At 38.1% G+C, this 23167-nt stretch overlaps 1 protein-coding gene across 1 annotated transcript; it reads right to left on the reverse strand.

Annotated features, from left to right (window-relative positions):
- Window positions 1-536: 536 nt before the first annotated feature.
- PIRT (phosphoinositide interacting regulator of transient receptor potential channels) lies at window positions 537-21064 on the reverse strand. The gene is given in 2 exon segments (XM_044000210.1): window positions 537-977; window positions 20969-21064. Coding segments are annotated over 2 exon segments (537 nt in total).
- Between the last annotated feature and the right edge of the window lie 2103 nt (window positions 21065-23167).

Here is a 23167-nt window from a genome sequence, read left to right on the forward strand (position 1 = left end):
TCAAGGGAGTTATTGGGGGTATGGATAGATGTCAAGCCCCAGGTCTCAAGGATGTGCTGCCCAGTTCCCTCCTCCATCTGGAAGTCCAAGTTCAAAGGCCCAGAAAGGGGTTCTATCTATCCCACTCTGGCAATCTGGTACATAAAAAGGAATTTCTCCTTGAAGTTCAGTTTGCCCTAGCATATGGCTCACGAAGGAGAAGGTTATTGAGAAGAAGAAGCACACAAAAGGGGCGCTGGGTGAAGTTGATAAGGGGTGGTGCTTGCTGATAGGAGGTGTTTCAAGCATCAATAATAATAGAAAGATTAAATAGATGATACTTGGTTAGGGCATAACCCAGTAAAGCTCAGCTTCTAGATCTGTGTGGTTCCAAATTGAGAGTCCTGTGAAGGAATGAAGATCCTTTCTTCCCCATAAAAGTGAGAAAAGATTTTTACTGGATCTGTTTTCTTTACCCATCTCACCATACAGATGGAGGCATTGGATGCTGGTCATCAGACTACATTCCCCCAACCAAGGTGAAGATGAGACTACTATCAGCGATTCAGGAAAAAGGACTTGAGGCTTTGGAAAAAAACTGACTTTTGTCGCTGATTCAGTTTTTTTTTGATTATGCGTACCCACACCAGTCCACACACCAGAAGCATGAGTCCCAGGGAGAGGAAGCCTGGCCCACTCATCTGATAACAAGTACGGACGATTGACTCTGTGGGTAAATTCAGAGTGTATGACAAGCAAGTGATGACCACACCGAAGAGGAAGATAGCCCCACCTGTAGACATGATGATGATGGGCTTGCGGAAGATTTCCCAATTATTTCTGCTTCCAGCTGTCCAGACTGATTCACTACGGGAGCTAATGCAGAGAGAGCTGGCTGTCTGACTAGGCAATAAGTCCTTTGACTCTGGAGACTTCTCATCTGGATTTAGGGCACCGGGGAGAGCTTCCATTGCCATAGACTTCCCAAGATTGTGTACCTAGGACCTGCGATGGTTAAAAACAAAGGTGATAAGTGAATAGCAACAAAATCCAGTACCTCTGATAAACTAATTTACATAAGGAATTGACCTCCAGCATGCTACTAAAATAATCAATCAATCAAAAAACATTTATTAATCACCTATTATGCACCAGGTCTTGGGTTAGTTCCTGGGATACAAAGACAAAAGCAAAATAATCCCTGCTATTCAAGTTTAGATTCTAACAGTAGAGGCACTTTGTACATATAGATAACCTCAGTGAGGAAAAAGGCACTAGTAGGTAGGTGAATTAGGAAAAGCCTCATGCATATGGTGGCATTTGTACTAAGTATTGAAGAAAATCAACAATTTTAAGATGTGGAGATGAGAAGAGGCAGAGTTAAGGAAGCAAAGCATTTAAGGCATTGGGCACTGTCAGAACAAATGCATGGAGTTGGGAGATAGAGTGTTGTGTTTGGAGAATGGAAATAAGGCCAATATAGCTTGATTATGACATTCATGGAGGAGAGTAATGTATGAGGAAGCTGGAAAGTTAGGATTAGGTCAGGTGGTGACAAACTTTAAATGCCAGGAGTTTGTATTTGATCTTCAAGGTAATAGGGAATAAATGGGAGTTTATGGAACACAGAAGGGTGATGTAGTGAGATCTGTGTGTTGGGATAATTACATTGGTGGCTATGTGAAGGACAGATTGTAGTGGGGACAGAATTGAGGTAGGAGGCCAAATAGGAGGTTATTGCAGGTGTCTGTCTTGGGGCAGCTAGGTGGCACAGTGGATAGAGGCCATGCCCTCAATTTCCAATTCTTTTCCACTACAAAAAGAGCTACTACAAATAATTTTGTACATATAAGTCCTTTTCTTTTTTCCTTTCAACTCTTTAGGATACAGGCCTATTGCTGGATCAAAGGACATATACAGTTTTAAAGCCCTTTGGACATAATTCCAAATTTTTCTTCAAAATGATTGGACCAGTTTATAGCTCCAACAACTGTGAATTAGTATCCTGATTTTTCCACATCCCCTCCAGTATTTGTCATTTTCCTTTTCTATCATGTTAGCCAATCTTATAGGTATGAGGTGATATCTCAGAATTATTTTAATTTTAATTTCTCTCATCAATAGAGATTTACAGCATTTTATATGATTTTCTTTCTTCTGAAAACTATCTGTTCATATCCTTTGGCCATTTATCAGTTAGGGAATGACATTTTTATGAATTTGGCTCAGTTCCCTATATATTTGAGAAATGAGGTCTTTATCAAAGAAACTTGCCATAAATTCTGTCCCCAGCCCCCAGTTTCCTGTTTTCCTTCTAATAATCAAAATTATCCATTTTACTTGCTGTGATCTTCTCTATTTCTTGTATCAAACATTAGATTACTACGTTCATTTACTACTATGTCTTGTGTACCTAATCTATTCCACTGATCTATCACTCTATTTCTTAGTAGCAGATTGTTTTCATGATTACCACTTTGTAATATAGTTTGAAATCTGATGCTACTAGGATGCCTTCCTTCACAGCTTCTTCACTGAATCTGTTGATAGTCTTAACTTTTTGTTCTTTCAGGAGAATTTTATTATTTTTCTAGCTTAATGATAGTTTGATTGGTATGTCACTAAGTAAATTAATTCATGTAGAATTGTCATTTTAAAAACATTGATGTGGCCTATCCATAAGCAATTCTTATTTTTACAATTGTGTAGATCTGTCTTTATTTGTCTGAAAAGCATTTTGTAGTTTTGTTCATATAATTCCTGGATTTGTCTTGGCAGGTAGACTCCCAAGTATTTTTTATTGTCTGTAGTTATTTTAAATAGCATTTCTCCTTTTATCTCTTCCTGCTGGACTCTGATAGTAATAAGTAGAAATGCTAATGATTCATGTGAGTTTATTTTATATCCTGTACCTTTGATAAAGTTCTCTAGGGTGATGAATACAGAAAAGGAGACATATATATTTTGAGGGATTTTGGAGGCAGATAAGGCAACTGATTGGATTATGACGAATGAGTGAGAGTGAGGAGAAAGAACAATACTAAGGTTTTAAAGCTGAGTGACTGGATGGATGTTTGTACTTTTGACAGAAATAAAGAAATTCAGTAGAGGGGTAGTTTTGGAGAGAAGGAAAAATGGAGATAACGAGTTCTGTTTTGGATGTGTTGAATGTTAGATGACTATGGTACTGTCCAATTGGCAGTTAGTAATATAAGACGAGAGAGACAGACAGAGACAGAGAGAAAGAGAGAGAAGGATCAGAGGATCGGATATATACATCTGAGGTTTATTAGCATAAAGAAGACAATTGGTCCCACAGTGCTTATGAGATTACTAAATAATAATAATAATAATAATAATAATAATAATAATAATAATAACATTTATATAGTATTTTTAAATCTTCAAAGTGCTTTACAAATATCTCATTTTATCCTCACAACATCTCTGGGATAAGTGCTATTATTATCCTAATTTTAGAAATGGAGAAACTGAATCAGAGAGAGGCTAAGTGACTTGCCCAAGGTCACACAGCTAGTAAATGTCTAAGACTGGACTTGAACTGAGGTCTTTCTGACTCCAAGTTCAGTGTTCTATCCACTGAGTCACTTAAATGAGAAAGCATATAAAAATCTAATAAAAACAAATGTTGGAAACTATCTCTACATGTAACTGGAAAATAATAAAAATAATTTTATGGGAAAAAAATTAGAAAGCATAGAGATAAAAAATATACCCAGGACAGAGACTTGCTAGGCACATTTAGTAAGTGTTACATGGAACAGGTATTGAGGACCATTAACTGATAGAAAAATTAATAGAGGGCCATATAACCAAGATTGGGAATATTCTAGAGGAGAAAAGAGGAAGAAGAGGGACAGAATTTGTTATTGCTCATAATTGGGGTACATGAGTATACAAACAGGGAGAAAAAGGTTGGGGAACAGGTATCAGATGAACCCCATAGTCCTAGCTGAACAATGGAGAGTGGAACACACATACACACACACACACACACACTGTTTGGTCTAGAAACACATCAAACTCTATAGTGATACAAGTAGGGGGAGAAGAAGCTAATACTAGAAGGGAAATAATTGCAGGAAAAACTCTCTAATCCTGGAGGGAGTATTAAGAGGAAATATAAATGGGCTTCCAACAAATCCTGGGGGTGTTTGTGTACTATTGTATATGTGGAAAGAGATGTGATTCTGCATTGGTAGTCAACATGCTGAGTATGAGGCAATGCTGTGCATCAGGATATGGTACTTATAGTTTTGGTGCCAGGGCTCCTTCAAAGAAGAGACACTGTTGTTCTAGAAATTCTGTGAGAGACATATGGATAAAAATATGCAGCAGAGAGGTAGCAGAAGCTGGATCCTCATCATGTGCAACTGGCCTCCTTTGAGCTTACTAGAATGTGTCTCCTTGACTAAGATAGGGCCCTCTTCCTTGGTTTGATCTGAGATTATTTCACTCCCACCTAAAGAGTTAATTTACTTTTCTGGTATTTTCTGGCATATTTAAATCTGTGGAACTTCTTTAATTTCAATTCACTGATTTGCTTAGTTAAATGAGTTTACTTGATATTTGTTATTTGTCATGGGTTTTTATGGAATAAATGTTTGGTGGCAAAGTGTTAAGCAAGAGAATATAAACTAAGGTCTACCCTCCCCTTAAAAGCAACCAGAGATGTAGCTTTTCTTCTGAATTCAGATTTATACTTGTAGACCAATTATATTTAAGAAGGGCAGTTAGATGTAATTCAAGGTTAATACACCTTTCAAAGGCTGAAGAAAATAGTGTCCAATCTCATGGTGTTCCTAGGGCCTTCCTGTCCCTTCCTTCTTCCCTTTTCACTTGTCTTTCTCCATGCCTGGAATTCACTTCATCTTTAATCTCCATGCCTCTTTTCCTTCACAATGAAGATGAAGTACCACCTCCTACTTGAAACCCTGTCTCTTGTTTCTGTCTCTTCATGATCCCATTTAAGGTTTTCTTGGCAAGGATACTGAAGTGATTTGTCATTTCCTTTTCTGGCTCATTTTACAGATGAGGAAACTCATACAGGGTTAAGTGACTTGCCCAGGGTCCCACACCTAGGAAGTATCTAAGGTTGGATTTGAATTCAGAGTCTTTCTGACTCCAGGCCTGGCACTCTATGTATTGTGCCAATTTAACTACCTTATATTTGTTCTATTTTTATTTATTTTGTATATACTTATGTAAGGCCTACCCTTGATAGCACTTAAGCTTCTTGAGGGTAGTGATTGCTTTAAGTTTTATTATTTGTATCCTCAGAACCCAGAATGATTCCTGGCACATAGTAGGTATCTCAAGGCTTGTTGATAAATTGATCAGAGAATATTTTTCATACAGATTTTTTGCAAGAATGTAAAGATAGTTTTGACTCATTGGCAATCTGTAATGTGAAAGAGCATTTGGACAGTTTATGTGAAGAAGATCTGGGAGTTTTGAGAGACTTAAAAGAAGAATTTGAGGCAACAGTGTGACACAGCAGCCAGAAGCTACATTAAACAAGGCACAGTGTGGAGAATAAGGGAGTTAATAGTTTTGCTATACTCTGACTTATTCAAACTATATCTAGCATATTGTATTCATTTCTGGGTACATTTTAGGGAAGACATAAACCAATGGGAGTCCATCCAGAAAAGCATAATGAGAAGTCTGGAAAACCCATCCTAGGAGTATTAGTTGAAGGAACTAGGAACTTTTAGCCTAGAGAAGAGATTTGCTGGGAAGGAGATATGATAGCTATTTTCAAATGTTTCAAGTGCTGTCTAATGGAATGATGATTGTATGTTTTCTACTTGGCACCCAAGGACAGAGTGAAGATCATTGGGTAGAAACTGCGTTGACAGATTTAAACTTGATGGAAGGAAAAGCTTCTAAACAATAAGAGATATCCAGATGTGGAATGAGCTGCCTGAGAAATTCCTGAGTCCTTCTTTACTGCAGGTCTTCAGTTGGATGCTACATGTTATAAAGGGTCACCAGGTTAGACTTCATGGGGTCTAAGGCCTCTTTCAACTGTGAGATTCTGTGATTCTGTCATGTAATATTACTGTGTCCCAAAATTTTGGAATAATAGAATTTTATGATTTCAGGAATGTTATAATAATATCATTGCTCACTTTTATATTGTGGGCTTCAGGTGTGCTCAGCATTCTGTTCACATGGACTCACATGATCCTCATAATAACCTTGCAATATAGGTACAACAAGAACAATAACTCCCATTTTACAGATGAGTAACTGAAGCTTAGGGGGATAAAATAACTTGCCCATGGCCACACACAGCTAGTAAGTTTCAGAGCAAATATTCAGAATCAGGCCTTTCCTTACTTGAGGTCCAGCATTCTTTCTGCTATATAATATGTTTGCCATGATAATCTTATCTAGTTTTCTTATTTTACATGTGAGGAAACTGAGGTCCAGAGAATTTAAATGACTTCCACAAAGTCCCACAATGAGCACCAAGACTAGAACTCAGGTTTCTTAGTTTCTAGTCTAGTCCATTTTCAGTGCTACAGTTCCACTTGGTTAGCAGATTAATTAGAACATAATGAATTGAATGAAAGTCCATTAACCTAATTTAGGTCATATAATTCTAAACCAGAATATGACTTTAGAGTCCAATTCTATCATTTTACTCAAGGAAGCTAAAGGCTAAAGAGAGGATGTGGCTGGCCGAAGGCACCGACAGGGTTACTTTGTGTTGTAAAGAGGTTATGGGCACAATCTTCCCCGACTGTTTACACTGTTAATTTGCTTAACAAACATTTTCATCCTGGCCAGAACAGAAATACATGACAGTCGAGGTAGAATAATCCAAATTTCATTTGGGTCAAGTGAATATGAGTTAAAGAGATTTGGGCTATTGTAATTATAGGTCACATTGGCTTTTCCAGTAGAGAGATTTGTAGTTCCCCAAATAATAAATAAATTGAGGACTATGAAAAGGACAATACAGTCAAATCTTACTTTTTACAGGGAAGGACGTGACTCTATCTAAGAAAGACTTGCATTTCATCGATAACTGATATTTTACAAAGTGCTCCCTAGATATTATGACTAGCTTCTTTCGATGCTTAACTCAAGAACTGCTTCCTAAATTCCCCTAGCTGCTAGAAATTTCCCCCAAAATTATCTTACATTTACTTTGTATATATTTATTTTTGTTGATGTTGTCTCTCTTGTAGAAGGTAAGCTCCTTGAGGGTAGAGGCTATTTCATTTTGGTCTTGTATCCCCAGAACCTATCACTGTACTTTGCATACAGGGTATTTAATAATTGCTGGTTAATGCTTCCACTGTTCTTCATAACTACTTTGAGAGAAAGCATTATTATTTGTCTAGGTTACAGATAAGAAATTGAGACTTAAAGAAGTTATAGGATCTGCTCAATGTCATATGCCTAGTGAGTGTCCAAGCTAGGGACTTCAACCCAGGTCTTATTGATTCCTGATCCTGAACTCTATATTTTTACTTTAAGATGTGGTTCCAAAGAGAAGTGTAAGAAGCTTTAGTCATGATTTAGGTGTCACTTAAAAGAGCAAGGCATAGGGGAGGGGCTATTGAAATCAATCAGACGATTAGCATTTATTAAGCCTCTATTAAGCACTGGGCACTATGCTGGGATCTGGGAATACAAAGATACAAATGAAAAAAGTCCCTGCCTTCCAGGAGTTTACCTTCTTTTTGAGGAGATAACATGTATGTATGTAAGTATATACAAATAAATGGAAGATAATTGAAGGAAAGGAACTAATGAGTTAGGAACTAAGGGCTTTAAATGAAAATAAAGGAGATTATATTTGGTCCTGGAGTCAGTGGGGAAACATTGAAGTTTATTGACTAAGGGAATGATATGGTCACATCTATACCTTAAGAAAATCTTTTTGGCAGGTGCATAGGCAGATGTATTAAAGAGGTAAGCAACCAGAAGAAGAGAGACCAATGAAAAAGCTATTGTAGTAGTCTAGGAAAGAAATGATGATCGCTTAACCTAGAATGGTAGTAGTAAGTAGAGAGATTCAAGAGATTCTGTGGAGGTAGAATTGACAAGACTGGCAAATGATTAAATAGGTGAGATGAATGAGGGTAAGAAGTTGAGAATAATGTCATGGTTGTGAAAATTGGGTCAGTGGTAGTGCCCTTGCCTTTCTACTTAGTTCCAACCACCTTTCGAACTTTATTATACATTCTTTCTTTCCAAATCAGTAGAAAAGGGCAAGTTTAGAAGATGAGTGGTTTTGGAAAGAAGTTCTTTTTTGGACATGCTGAGTTTGATATGCCTATGATATTTCAAAATATCTAATACACAGAACTGGACTTGAGAACAGAATCATTTGCTTACAGCTGATAATTAAATTCACAGGAGCTGATGAGAGAGAGAAAGGGAACCCATGACAGAGTCTTATGTTATACACATAGTTAGGAAGTATAATATGGGTGATGACTCAGCTAATAGAGCATTGTACTTGGAGTCAGAGAGATCTGATTTCAGATCTGGCCTTAGTTATTTACTACCTATGTGACTTTGGGCAAGTCATTTAATCTCCATCTGCCTCAGTTTCCTCTTCTATAAAAATAGCACCTACCACCTAAAGTTGTTGTGAAAATAAAATGAGAAATTTGTAAGACACTTTAAAAACTTTATAGTGCTATATTAATTCCATTATTTTATTGTCATCACTACTAATAATAACAGTTAGGTAGAAGAAGCAAGAGAAAGCAGGAAAGAAGAGACTGGTAGGCGGGGTGAGGAAAGAGAAGCATATGAATGGAAATGGAGGCAAAAATGTTACAGAAAAGGAAAAGAAAGGAAGAAAGATATCACAAGGTCATAGACTTAGAATTAGAAGGGACTTTAGAGACCATCAAAACCAACTGAGGCACAAAGAACTTAAGTGATTTCCTCATGCAGTAGGAGGAATGATATCAGCAGTGAATAAAGGAGAAATATGGAGAGTTGAAGAATGCATCTTATTATAGGGGCAGATTCTAGTTGTCCCATATGCTAGGTTCTGGTGCTTTTATTGCTTTTAGACAAATTGGTGTGGCTTAACTGGGCCATGCCTAAAACTTAGGCTGATGACCTCAAGTTGATTTCTGAAAAATCTGCAGTCTGAATCGGTAGTCATTTTATATTCCCAGGAGCAAAGAATACTTGGCAAATCCTCCTCTCAAACCATTAGGCATCAACATTCTGTTAGTCTTCTAAACAAAGACTGGATCAACCTATGTTTTTCAATATCCTTTCCCTCTTTGTGATGAAACAGCATAGGCCTGAATTTACCAGATAGTGCTTGTGCAATAATTTACCTTTATAGCCTGGTGACAATATGGAAACCACAGGAGGTAAAAATACATTTCTGCCCCAGACACAGGAGAGGGCTGCCGCAACTAACCTTAACTTTTGACCCTTATGTGGACAGAAGTTTCCTTTTGCTTTCCCACAAATAGGGCCATTTTTAACAATCTGAGTCCTAAGCAGGGCAGCTTTGTTCCAAAGCCCACTTCTTAACTGGGTGACTATATCTAATAGCCGATATATATACATAGAACTTAATACAATATATTATTGTATCTAATCCTCACAACAACCATTTGTGTTAAGTATTATAATTATCTCTATTTTACAGATGATGAAACTGAGGCTAATAGCAGCTAAATAATATAACTCATACATGTCCAAGGAAGGATTTGAACTCAGATCTTCTTGATTGTACTCTCCAACATATTTTTAAAGCCCTGTGTATATTCCTCAGCAGCCACTGGGTGGTATAAATCCTGCCATCCCTTTTGACTTTTTTCAAGATTATAAATTGTTGAACCATGTGTTTTAGGAACACTGTGATACAGTTATATGTTCTCTTAGGAATTCAGTGTCCTCTTTACAATCAGGTATTGCTTCAGTTTCCTTTGTCTTTAATCCTTATTTAGAGATATTTGCAGTGATAGCCATCTTCTCTTCTATTTTAATATCTTCCCTGTTGACTTGTTCTCAACTTGTGTTCTAGGTTTTTAAATGAATTTCTTTCCTTGTGGTTTTTGGTAATTTTAATCTTGTTTTTCCTTCTATTTATATTCTCCTATCTCTCCTTTGACATTGGGTTTTTTTGGGGACAGAGCCTTAGAATCATCTGAGTCTTGTTCTACATTAGATAATTCACTTTTCACTGACTTCAGTTTTTGTTCTAAGAGGCTTCTGGAGGGAAAGGATTAGTCCCAGCTGGAGTCTAGTCCCCTTTGCTTCATGCTTGCTGCATTCTCAAACTACCAAAGAATGATTTTATAGATCTAGAAAAAAAGTTAACAAAATTCATCTGGAAGAAAAAAAGATCGAGAATATCAAGGGAATCAATGAAAAAAAGTGAAGGAAGGCAGTCCCACAGTACCAAATTTTAAACTATATCATAAAGGGCATGATCATCAAAACAATCTGGTACTGGCTAAGAAATAGAATTGTTGATCATTGGATTGGATTATGTACATGATATATAGTAGCAAATGACCATAGTAATCTAATGTTTGCTAACCCTAAAGCTCCAAGCTTCGGGAGGCAAGAACTCACTATTTGACAAAGACTGATGGGAAAAGTGGAAAGCATTCTGGTAGAAACTAAACATAGACCAACATCTCATACCATATACCAAGATAAGGTCAAAATGGGTATATGATTTAGACATAAAGGATGATATCATAAGCATGGAAAAATTTATTTATCAGACTTAGGGGTGAGGGAAGAGTTTATGACCAAAAAAGAGATAGAAATGATTACAGTAGATAAAATGGATAGTTTTAATTACATTAAATTTTAAAAGTTTTACATAAACAAGACCAATGTAGCCAAAATTAGAAGGAAAGCAGGAAACTGGGGAAGATTTTTTTTTTTTTTGGCGGGGCAATGAGGGTTAAGTGACTTGCCATGGGTAACACAGCCAGCAAGTGTCAAGTGTCTAAGGTTGGATCTGAACTCAAGTCCTCCTGAATCCAGGGTCAGCTCTCCATCCACTGTACCACCTAGCTGCTCGGGAAAATTTTTTAAAAGCAAGTTTCTCTGATAAAGGTATCATTTCTCAAATATATACGGAACTGAGCCAAATTCATAAAATACAACTCATTCTCCAATTGATAAGTAGCCAAAGGATATGAACAGACAGTTTTCAGAAGAAGAAATCAAAGCTATCTATAATCATAAGAAAAATTGTTCTAAATCACTATTGATCAGTGAAATGCAAATTAAAATAACTTTGAGTCACATGGGGTGCTATCTCTCTCATGTGTTGGGGAAGTGAGTTTGTGTATTTGTGATTATCTTTTGAAGGGAATATTCTTCTTTGTAAAAACTCTACTATGTTACATGAGCATAGAGATAATAGTTAAATCCATGAGAGCTAATGAAATAACCAAGTGAAATAGAGAAGAGGGCCCAAGACAGAGCTCTGTGGGATACCTACTGTTAGTGGAGAGCAGTCAGAAGAAAGAGCAGCTAGGTGGCACAGTGGCTGGAGCACCTGGTCTGGAGTCAGGAAGACCTTAGTTCAAATCTAGCCTCAGAAACCTAGGTCACTAGCTCTATGACCCTGGGCAAGTCACTTAACCCTGTTTGCTTTAGTTTCCTCATCTATAAAATAAGCTGGAGAAGGAAATGGCAGACCACTGCAGTATTATTGACAAGAAAGTCCCCCCAAATAAGGTCATGAAGAGTTGAACACAACTGAACAACAGCAACAAAAATCAGAAGGAAAGAATAGTGTCACAAAAACCCAGAGAGAAGAAAGTACCAAGGATAACAGGAAAATTGTCTCTCAAAGGCTGCAGAAAGGTGAAGAAGGATGGGGATTGAGAAAAGCACATTAGATTCCACAATTAAGAGATCTGTTAGTAACTTTGGAGAGATTTTCAGTTGAAAAGATGAGGTCAGAAACCAGATTGTAGAGTTAAAAAGAGTGAGAAGAAAGGAAGTCAAGACACCTATTGTAGATGGTCTTCTCAAGTAATTTAGTCACAAAAAGGAGAGATATGGGACTATAGGCAGTGAGGGGCTTTTGAGGGTGGGGGAAGCCTTCAGTATGTTCGTAGGCAGTAGGAAAGCAGCAAACAGTGAGAGATTGAAGAAAAGTGGGGGAATAGGGATGATAGAGAGATGTATCTGTTGATGAAAACAGACTGCAGACCACAAGCTAGTGTCTCAGGGACTTCTGACAGAGTGTGGGGGTAAGGGGAGTAGAGGAGGGGCTTTTAAGTGTGCATGTTAGGAATTAGTTCCTTCTGCTGTTAATTTATTGATCTGTTATTCTTCTCCCCCACCCCCATTTTCCATCAGCTCCTCTACCTGATTTTGACTCCAGGATCTTCCAGAATAAGCTCATCACCTGAAATCTCAATATCCTGAAGCAATAAACTTCTCCCAAAAGCTTTGTTTATAGAGAACTCAGATTTCTCCAATTTACTTCATTTACCATGTTCCCCACCTTCCCCTTTTCAGCTTTCTTTTGTGTATTGTCTTTCCCCCATTAGCTGGTAAGGCCTTTTTCTTATTTCTGTCTCCTGTGCTTAGCACAATGCCTGACACATTTTAGGGGCTTAATAAATGTTTACTGACTGTTCTTGGTGTCTTAGCTTGCAGAGATAGATAGCTGTAATTGCTTTATTTCTAGCTCATAATTTTTCTTTTTGAAGAGGTTTCTTGAGAGTTACCAGGGGTTGGAGATAATCTAGTCTTCCATCTTGGTCAAATGGTCTAGAAGTCTGAAGGTAAGGATTATTTCCCACAGTTTATTGCCAAGGGAATTGAGGCCCAGAGAAGTACCTGAGATCATTTTATTGGAAATTGGCAGTTATGACTTGCCCCTAAGTCATCATAAGCTTTGAAGGCCACTACACCATTGGGTCATCAAAAGAGTTTTCTATAAAGGAAAAAATGGAGGCTGGGGATCACAAACCCTGCATTACAATTCTGGTAGTCTAATACTTACTAAATATGTGATTATGAGCAAGCAGCTTCACCTCAATGAGCCTCAGTTTTCATATCTCTGAAATGGAGATAATACTTGTGGTTGTAAGGAATGAGGTTGTAAGGAATACATGAGGTTGTAAGGAAAGTGCTTTCTGAACATCAAAATGCTACAGAAATACAATATAATTATATTAGAGAGGAAAAATTATAACTATAAGAAAAAACAACCTCCCAGACAAGATTAACAATAGGTAGTGATGGATGGCTGGGCAGAGGGAAGTATCTAGAATTGAAGTTACCCAACTAGCTTTATCTCCTCAACTTATTAAAGCCAGACTTTTTGATCTGCTTTTCAAAAATCTACTTATACAATTACCCTGACATCTAGCCTTCTGTTTCTTTTGTATTTTTCTGTACTTCTTTAGAGTGCTCATAAAGTGGTATCCAATAGCTCTATAAAATTAGGTTACCATGGTAAGGAAATGGAGACAAAACAGATGCCCATCAATTGGGAAATAGCTTAAGAAACTGGACCACATGAATGTCATGGAATGTTACTGAATATTAAGAAATGATAAACATGAAGAATATTAGAGAAGCACAGGGAAATGTGTAGAAGCTGATACAAAAGGAGATAAACAGAATCAAGAAAATTAAATACCAATGACTACAATAATATAAATGGAAGGAACAACAATAAAAATCTAAAACTAAACACTGCAGGGACAGCTAGATAGCACAGGGCCTGGTGTCAAGAAGATGTGAGTTCAAATCTGGCCTCAGACACAGTAGCTGTGTGACCCGGGGAAAGTAATTTAACCCTGTTTGCCTCAGTTTCCTCATCTATAAAATGAGCTGGAGAAGAAAATGGCACACTACTCCAGTATCTTTGCCAAGAAAATCCCGAATAGAGTAAGTTGTAAAGAGTCAGAAACAACCAAACAACAGAAAACTGTATAAGATGACTGAGTTTAACTCTAGTATCCCTTCTCTTCTTTGAAGAAGTTGGGGTGGGGCACCTAGGTGGTACAGTGGATAGAGCACTGGCTCTAGATTCAGGAGGACATGAGTTCAAAAATGGCCTCAGACACCTTACTAGCTGTTTGACCCTGGACAAGTCACTTAACCTCAATTGTTCCCTCCCCATACACACACACACACACACACACACACACACACCATAATAATAACTATAATGTCAAACAATTGCTATACTGGTTAGTTTTTCTGATCTGCTTTCCTTTTTCTTTCTTTTTTATTCACTGTTACAAGGGAAAATTCTCTAGTTACAGGAGTGATATGTTCAGAAATAAAGGTAATATTAAAAATAAAAGCAATTAAAATATAGATTGCCAGATATCTTAAGGTAGGAAGCACTGTCTCACTTGTGGTTTGTTGTTGTTGTTGTTGTTATTGTTACTTTTTTTGGTTCTATGGTCAGGTAAAGGAATGTAGTAATTACTAAAGTTCCCTCAAGGGCAGGGATTGTTTTGCCTTTGCATCTGTTCATAGCACCCAGCTCATAAGTAAGAACTACTTGTGCAGTTGAATACAGCTGGTTAATGGTAGACCTGGGAGTAAAGCCCAGATTTTCTGAATAGTGCACTCTCTGGAATACCACATTGCTGACTCTAAGATGAGAGTACTTCAGAGCCAGTCAGAAAACTAATATTTACTATATTTATTAAAATAGTTTAGCTCCCTTTCTTTTGAGATTTTCATTTTAAAATGGTTGAGGGAAGGGTAGAACAGATAAGCAGCCAAAGAATGTCAATAGTTTTTGAAGAAATTGAAAACAGTAACATGAACAGCCTTTTCTAATTTCCCAGGTGCTTGTGCCTCTCTCTCCCATCCCTTACCCCATTATCTTCTATCTATGTTGCTTGGGAGAGAAGCAGCATGGCATAGTCAGTTGAGAGTTGGCCTTGAAGCAAGACCTTAGTACATATCCCACTTCTGGTACTTAGTGGTTGTGTGACCCCAGGCAAGTAGTTAGGTTACCATGGCAAGTATTTAATTGTTCAGTGCTCTAAGCATTTCTTTAAAGATGGAAATTGCCAAGACAGAGCTGCTCTGCCCTGGTAGAGGGAGTCTCCTTCTATAGGTTTTTTTTTTTATACTAATGAAATTACAATCTAGTCCCTATCTTCATATTTGGATGTACTTTCATAGTGCCTAGCTAATCTTTTTGTCCAATGCCATGCCAATTAAATTACTAAAAAACTATCTTACTGAGTCAGAAAAAATAATAACAAAATTCATTTGAAAGAACAAAAAGTAAGAAATTTCAAAGAAACCAGGGGAAAAAAGACATAAAGGAAGGACATTCAGCTGTATCAGGCCTTAAAGTATATTATAAGGTGAGAGCATTGTTGAAGTATAAAGTGTCTAATTTTGATTATTTTAAATAAAATTTTTCTTGCATAAATAAAACCAATGTAGCTAAGAATAAAAGGAATGCAGAAAATTGGGGAGAAACTTTCATAGACAATCTCTTAGATAGGATGTAATTGTGTTGGAATCCTGTGATTTTGTGTGGAATCCTGTGATGTAGGAAAAGATTAGTTAGTTGATTTAGAAAATATGCAAAGACTTAGACCCATGAAGGAAGATGCTATTCACCTTCAGAGAAAGAGACCAGTGAAAATATGCATAGTACAGTCTTACAGATATGTGTATGCATTTATATTTGTATAGATATCTATATTTTTAATTGTATCCTTCTTTAGTGCAGGGGCGGGGGAAGGGAGGGAAAAAATAAAGTAAAACGCACACAGAAGAAAACAAAAGAAAACCTACAAGGAAGCAAAGAAAAGCTGGGTAGCTTTGAAAATAATGTATAGTATTTATTATTATAGATTTTCTTAAAATAGAAATTTATTGTTTTATATTGAGTTCTCTCCTATTCTGCTGTGCACATGGAAATGTTCTTTTTTGTTTTCTCATTTTGTATTTAAATTTAAAATGAACGAACAATTTACAAAAATAAAACAATGCTGAAGTTTTCTCGACAAATTAAAAAAGATGATTTTTAAAAATAGAAATGGTCACTGTTAGGAAGTTTAGGAAAGACATACATACTTATATACTGTCGGTTAAACTGTGAATTTGTCCAACCATTGTAGAAACTACTTTTGAATTTTGTAGGAAAAGTCACTAGTTTATGCACTTTGATACAGGGATCACAAGGCTAAGCAGATAGTCCAAGGAAGACAAAGGCAGAAAAAAAGATTCCATAAATATCAAAATATTCATAGCAACGCCTTGTCAAAATATTCATAGCAACACCTTGTGGGAACAAAAAAACAAAAAACAAAATTCAGAATTGGAAATAGTGGGTACCAGCTAATTGGGGAATGATGTAACAAATTGTGTTATATAACAATAATAGCATCTACTATGGGCCAGACTAAGTATTTTGCAAACACCTCATTTGAGCCTCACAACTCTGTAAGGTAGGCGCAATCATTATCACCCCTATTTTATAGTTGAGGGAATTGAGGTAAACAGAGGTTAAGTGACTTTCCCAGGGTCACATAGGTAGTAAGTATCTGACTCTGGATTTGAACTCAGGTCTTCCTGCACACGATTCTACCCAGCACTATATCTATTGAGCTACCTAGCTATCTCTGTAATAAAATATTATTGCACTTCAGGTTACAACAAATATGAAGGGAAATATGGAAAGTCATATGAACTGATGCATGGACAACAATATACACCAGGACAGCAATATACACAATGACTAAAATACCAACATGAACACCAAAATGAAATCAAATGTGTGAATGTCATAATCCATCTTACCCCACTGCTGCCCTCAAAAAGAAATAAAGAATCTCTTCTTAAAGAGGTGGAAGATGCAGGGTGCGGAATGACAGATACAGTTTCTATTTAAATCAGTTTGGCTTAGCTTTTTGAAGGATGTGTATCAGTTGATCAACTTGTTTAACTCTTTTCAGTGGTGTCTAACTTTTGGTGATCCCATTTGGGGTTTCTTGGCAAGGGTACTTTTCCTCCTCCAGCCTGTTTTACAGATGAGGAACTAAGATAAACAGTTAAATGACTTACCCAGGGCCACACAGCTAGTAGGTATTTAAGACAAGATTTGAACTCAGGGAAATGAATCTTCTTGATTCAAAGCCCAATGCTGCATCCATTGCGCTGCCTGGCTGCCTAGTGAACTAGCATTGATTAAATGCCTACTATGTGTACTAAGCACTGGGGATAGCACTACTCTCAAGGGATTGAGATTGACTTTTGCTTTTCTTTGTATCTCCAGTGCTTAGTATAGTGCTTAGCACATAGTAAACACATACATGCATACATGTATGCATACATATACACATGCATCTTTACATACATAGTACATATATCTACCTACACATGAACACATATATTTACATATACATATTTACATTTATTTCTGAAAATGACTAATATAAAAACAAAAGGCACCAATGGAACTTTTAAAAATACAATAAAACAAAATCGATTGGGAGGGAGAGAATTATATTCAAATATCTGTATCTGGCCTTTCCTGTATCCCAACAATCTTTTCTGAAATTGTGATTCCTTTTAACTAGCGATCTACCAAGTAAGATAAAGTTAGGTGGAATCTTGATCTAGTTAATCTCTCCCTTTCTCAACAATTCCTCGCATTAAAAAAAATGTACACTTAGAATGAACTGTTTTAAGATGGAGACTGGGTATAGTTAGTTCTGCTGTAATTTGACATATGGGGTCCCCCAAAAATACTGCATTATGGAAAATTGTGCAATAAAAACCAGAACTTTGGGGGACAATGCGGTACAACACTCAAAAACTTCATAGGTGGCATGTTAAAAAAAAGCAAGCTAATAAAAAAACAGTAGCACAGTTGTATACATGCTAAATGGTTAATAGATAAACAGTAAAATAAATAGTGACTGCATCTGTGGCTTCCAGCTGTTGCTAGGTTTAAGCCCCAGAGTTCAATAATGACTCTAGATCTTAAGACTGGAGTCCATGGCTGAAGGGGGTACAGGCAATGCCACATAGCCCTTCTGCCCATAGCTCCTACTACACCAGAAGTTATATACCAAATATGTCACTTTAACTTGACAAAGACCTGAAGTTTGCTTGTGGAAGTGGGCTTCAGAAGGACTTCAGGTTGTGAATTATTGTGATGTGGTAAAGTTTTCTGGGTTCTCTTGATGTTTCTCAAGGAAGAAATCTCTCAGAAGCAAACTCAAAATTTGAGTTATACTAAAAATATTTCTTAATATATCAATCTCATAGGAACAAATTTATATTTTTGAAACATGCATTATAACAAAACTAACTATACTTGAAGGTGTGTATGTATGCCCAAATATGTGTATATTTGTTTATATGCCAGTGTGCTTGCTAGATTTTAAACTTCTTGAGGGCAAGGATATCATATTTATGTTTGTATCCCCAACAGTGCTTTAACATAGTAGAGGCACACAGCAAATATTTCTGAACTAATAAATGGATGAGAGAACAAAGTAATTTGGAGCCTGGTTGAAATCAATCAGTGAGTCAAGGGACAGCTAGGTGGCTCAGTGGATAAAGCACCAGCCCTGGATTCAGGAGGACCTGAGTTCAAATCCAGTCTCAGACACTTCCTAGATGTGTGATTCTGGGCAAGTCACTTAACCCTATTTGCCTTAGTTTTCTTATTTGTAAAATGAGCTGGAGAAAGAAATGTCAAACCACTCCAGTATCTTTGCCATGAAAACTCCAAATGGGGTCACAAAGCATGGGGCACAACTGAAAAATGACTGACCAAATTCTGAGTTGAGCCTACAAAGAAGGGAAGGATTTCAACAAGTATAAATAATCTCTGTGTTTTAGAGGAAGTATGTTTTAGATATGGGAACAGCATATACAAAATGCCATAGTTACTGAGAAAATAGCTATCCTCTACAATGTTGACAGTAAGTGGGGGATGTCAGTATTTATACTGAATATTTCCTTTCCTTTCAAGTTTCAGACTTGTTACCTTTAGTATCAAGGGAAGGAGAAGCAGGACCACAGAGAGGCTTCATCACTAACATTAACTTATCCTCAAGAAAAATATACTCTGATTCTGAGTAGATTCCTGGTCTAAAAAAGGAAAGGGCAGGGGGCAGGTAGGTGGTGCAGTGGATAAAGCACCTGCCCTGGATTCAGGAGTACCTGAGTTCAAATTCGGCCTCAGACACTTGACACTTACTAGCTGTGTGACCCTGGGCAAGTCACTTAACCCCCATTGCCCTGCCAAAAAAAAAAATAAGAAGAAAAGGGCAAGATGCAGTAACAGAAGAAATGATCATTTATTTTCTTCTTTGCTTTGCTTAGTCAGTTGCTAACAGTTGTCAAATCCTTTAGTTTGACCTGACCAGAAGGAAAAGCATGTTCTGATTAATTAAAGCAGCTTGAGTAGGATCACAGATTCAGAACAGGAACGGTCCTTAAAGATGATCTACTTGAACCCTGTTTTACAGATGAAGAAACCATGGCCTGGGAAAGTTAAGTGATTTGGCCATACGGGCAGGTTTGGAATTTTTTTAAAAGGAAGTGAGAGAAGTCTGGAAGAAGAAAATTTTAGATAGGGGCTGCTTAGTCTATTTGGCAAAGATATCTATCAGTGGCTCTCTCAGTCTAGTCATTGGAGGCCTGGATGGTAAAAAAAAAAGTCCCTTTTCCCATTCTTATTATCATTCCAGCCACCACTCACTCACATACATCTTTATCGGATGCTCCATCCATCTCTGCTATTTCATGTCCATCCCACAAAAAGACATGCCACAATGTCCATTCTGAAGTGTGATCATTTTAAAGCAAAATACAGCTGTAGTGCTTAGGATTGGAATTGTCTAGGCCCCTTTCTCTCCTTTCTTGCATATACCACCCCCAATCCCATACAGCTAGGCCTCTGATTTCTGATAGGGCTATTCTGGGAGTTACAAGAATTGAAAGCAGATCATTTTTTCCAGGCAGAAGAGATAGGGAAGATATTGCTCCCAGGAGAAGAGGCCAGGCTAGGGGAAAGTAAAAGAGAAGGGACAGAGAGTGGGTACAAGAAAAGAAAAGGAGAAAAAATTAGATAAATTGGAAAGTAGTCCTCAGCTCAGTTCTGTGTTAATGTTTTTTACACTTCAAAGAGGCAGCCAATTACTCGTTATCCCCATTCCTAATCCCCATTACACTTTCCTACTCTCTTTCCCGTACCAGATTTAACTAAGTAATCTTTTTTCCAAGGAAATATCTATTTCCCCCCACCGCCCCCCAAAAAACCTAGTCCTTCCCAAGCCCCAAACAAAGAAGAGAGCACAGTTTTGGACCATCCTTTTGACAAGAAAAGCAGAACTTAAGCAGATAAAATGTAGAGTGTAAACCCTATCTCAGTGAGTTTCTATGTCCCAGTAGCTGCCAGTCTCCTGCTTAGTGTCACTAAGATGAGCATTACTAGGAAGATGTTTCTGGGAGTCAGTGTCCCACCTGAAGAAATGTGTTATTGCTCTCTTTCTGAAAACTATATATGTTTGTGGCCCAGCCTGCTACCCTGAAGTGTAATGGAAAAAGCTTTGTGGTCTGGAATAATGCCTTGCTGTGCAGAACATGATGATACTTCATTTTCCCATGTATGGGATACTTGTACTCAGGGTGTCACTGGGCCTGGCTTCTGTCTGTGTGCTTGTCGGTGTGTGATCATTCCTTATTTTCCCCATCCAGAATGTGAGAGGCAGATCTCTGTACCTTGCTTTGCTGTTGCCTTAACAGGGTGTCTGCCACGCCTCTTGGAGCGACTACCTGATCAGAAAGGAATTAGAGGGATCCACTGAGAAATGGAGTAAAGCTAATCTAGGATGTCCACAGAAACCCAGCACCAGGGACGGTCCTAGTGTAGAACACCTGCGGTCCAATTCCCTACTTTTCACCAGCCTGAATTCCTTTTGCCCCCACCTGTGGTCTGACACATCCATTCCCATCCCCTTCGCCATTCCCCTCTGACCTTATACTCCTACCTCCTCCAGGAGTTAGAAAGAAGTCTCTGAAACCACAGTGGCTGTTGGACTGCAGTGGGGACCCACTGCAGATGATGGAACATTCCTCTTCTCATGTATCTGCCCTTCTCCCCGGTACATGGCAAAAGCAGGGAACTGGCTAGTTGATCTCACTCTCTGCCAGGGATTCCACTGGGAAACCCTCTCCTGTTGGCAGCTGGCAGGCTGGTAGCAGCCACTCCTAATGGTGCAGGTCCTTCCATTTGTGCAGCTCCCTCTGCTCCCTCTGCATGCCTCTCCTGTCTCTGGGGGCCAGCGTGGGGCAAATGCGCCTCCAGCTTCAGGGATCAGAGAATTTTCAACTAAAGAAAAGTTAAAATCACCCTGTATCTCCAGGGAAAAAAAGGAAGGATGAGAGAGGAGTGAAGGAGCCACTCCTTTTTTACTGCACTCAAAAACCCAGGAGACATGAAAAACAGGAAACTTACTTTCTCTTCTCCTGGGGATCTTCTGACAACATCCACGATCCGGGAAGCCTCACAAGAAGTCAGTATGTAGGTACTCCTGGCCACTTACTGAGCAGGCTCCAACAAAGATGAGCTCACCAGGATATTGTCTAATGGATTAACCCTTTGTTAGCTTTTCTCCAGGGTGGTGGGACAAACCTCCTTAATGGATCTCAGACCAATTTCCCCATTGGCAGATAGAGCTCCTGAAATATGGATGAGGCTTCTATATAGAATTTGTATTGAAGATTTGGTGGGGCAGCATATTAGCCTCATACCTAGGCGGGTCTGATTTCTCAAACCCAGCTCTGGAGATCATAAATTTAGGGGGCTAGTAGAGAGGCGTTGCTGTCTTGGAGACATCAATACATAGGGAAGATCTACAATGTGCACGTGCTGAGCTGCCAAGGGATGGGCAGAAAGGGCAGAACAGCTTGCTTAATTCAGAGGGGGGATTTTGACAGATATAGGAGGGCAACTGATGTGGGAGCTTTAAGGATGAGGGGAGTAAGAAGCAAGCCTGAGCAGCAAGGAATGAAGTTCAAGTGAAGAGGAAAGAATCATTTAGGGTTTCAAGTATCTGAGGGGTTCTAAGGAATTGGTTGCCTCTGCCTTAAGCTGGTACTGAAAGAGTTCTAAGAATTAGGAAGCCGGATAAGGGAAGGAAAAAATATCTACAAATGATATTTCTCTTATTACCATTTATTACCTAGTATATAGATTGAGGAGAGAGTATCTACCATACTGATAAGAGCGGCTGGGAGCTTTGGTTGCTGAGAAGGTAGGGTATTCATTTTGACTCTGGAACTTCTGAACCATTATCCTCCAAGAGGATGAGATGTTTTTGCGTGTATCATGGACCCCTTGGTGTGTACATATTATATATGTGTATATATATGTTCCAGATCATGTAATAAATTACGTGGTGAAGCACATGCACCCCTTCTCAGAATAATGTTTTTTAAGTCATAATGAAAGGAAATACTAAGTTTCATTAAGAGGTTAATGAAAATATAGATGTAATATTTTTCTTATCCAAGTTCAGAAATATCATAAAATCCTTCCTTTGACATTTAGGGGTATATGGACCCCAGGTTAAGAATCCCTGTTGAACAGTAACAGCTATTGAAAAGAAAGGAAGTGATAATGATGTGTGAAGGGAAAGGAGGAAAGGTTACAGTGGAAGGCTGTTTGTATATGTGTGTAGAGTGGTGGGGATGGAGAATAGGCAAGAGGGACTTCAAGGAGGCATTTAGGTTGATATCCATACCTGCTGCTGGTGGAATTCCCTTTATAAGAGCCCTAAATGCCCTTCTATTGGGAGTAGTTAATAATCTACAAGAAAAGTGGGTGGTAGATTTCTTCCTCTCTTCTTTTTGTATAGGATATTACCACCCTAGTCTATGACCTAGAGAAGAAAGTGTGTGGGGTGGGAGGTGGAAAAGGAGATTAGTTTTGCCTTTCTTTGTACCGTAGTGTTTAGCACAGCCTCTGACATAGTAAATACTTGATAAATTCTTGTTGAGTGATTGTCCATCGAGTGCCTCCATTTCATCATCTATACTATGGAAAGTAAGCACAACTTAGAATTTGTCTTAGGAGACTGAAAGGCCAGCAGAAACTAATGAATAACAAAGGACTCTGGCAGCAGAGGGGTGTGTCTGCTAACCTGCCTCTTTTGACAGGGAAGAGGGGGAAAGG

This window comes from Dromiciops gliroides, chromosome 4 (genome assembly GCF_019393635.1).
Source record: "Dromiciops gliroides isolate mDroGli1 chromosome 4, mDroGli1.pri, whole genome shotgun sequence".
Classification (NCBI taxonomy): domain Eukaryota; kingdom Metazoa; phylum Chordata; class Mammalia; order Microbiotheria; family Microbiotheriidae; genus Dromiciops; species Dromiciops gliroides.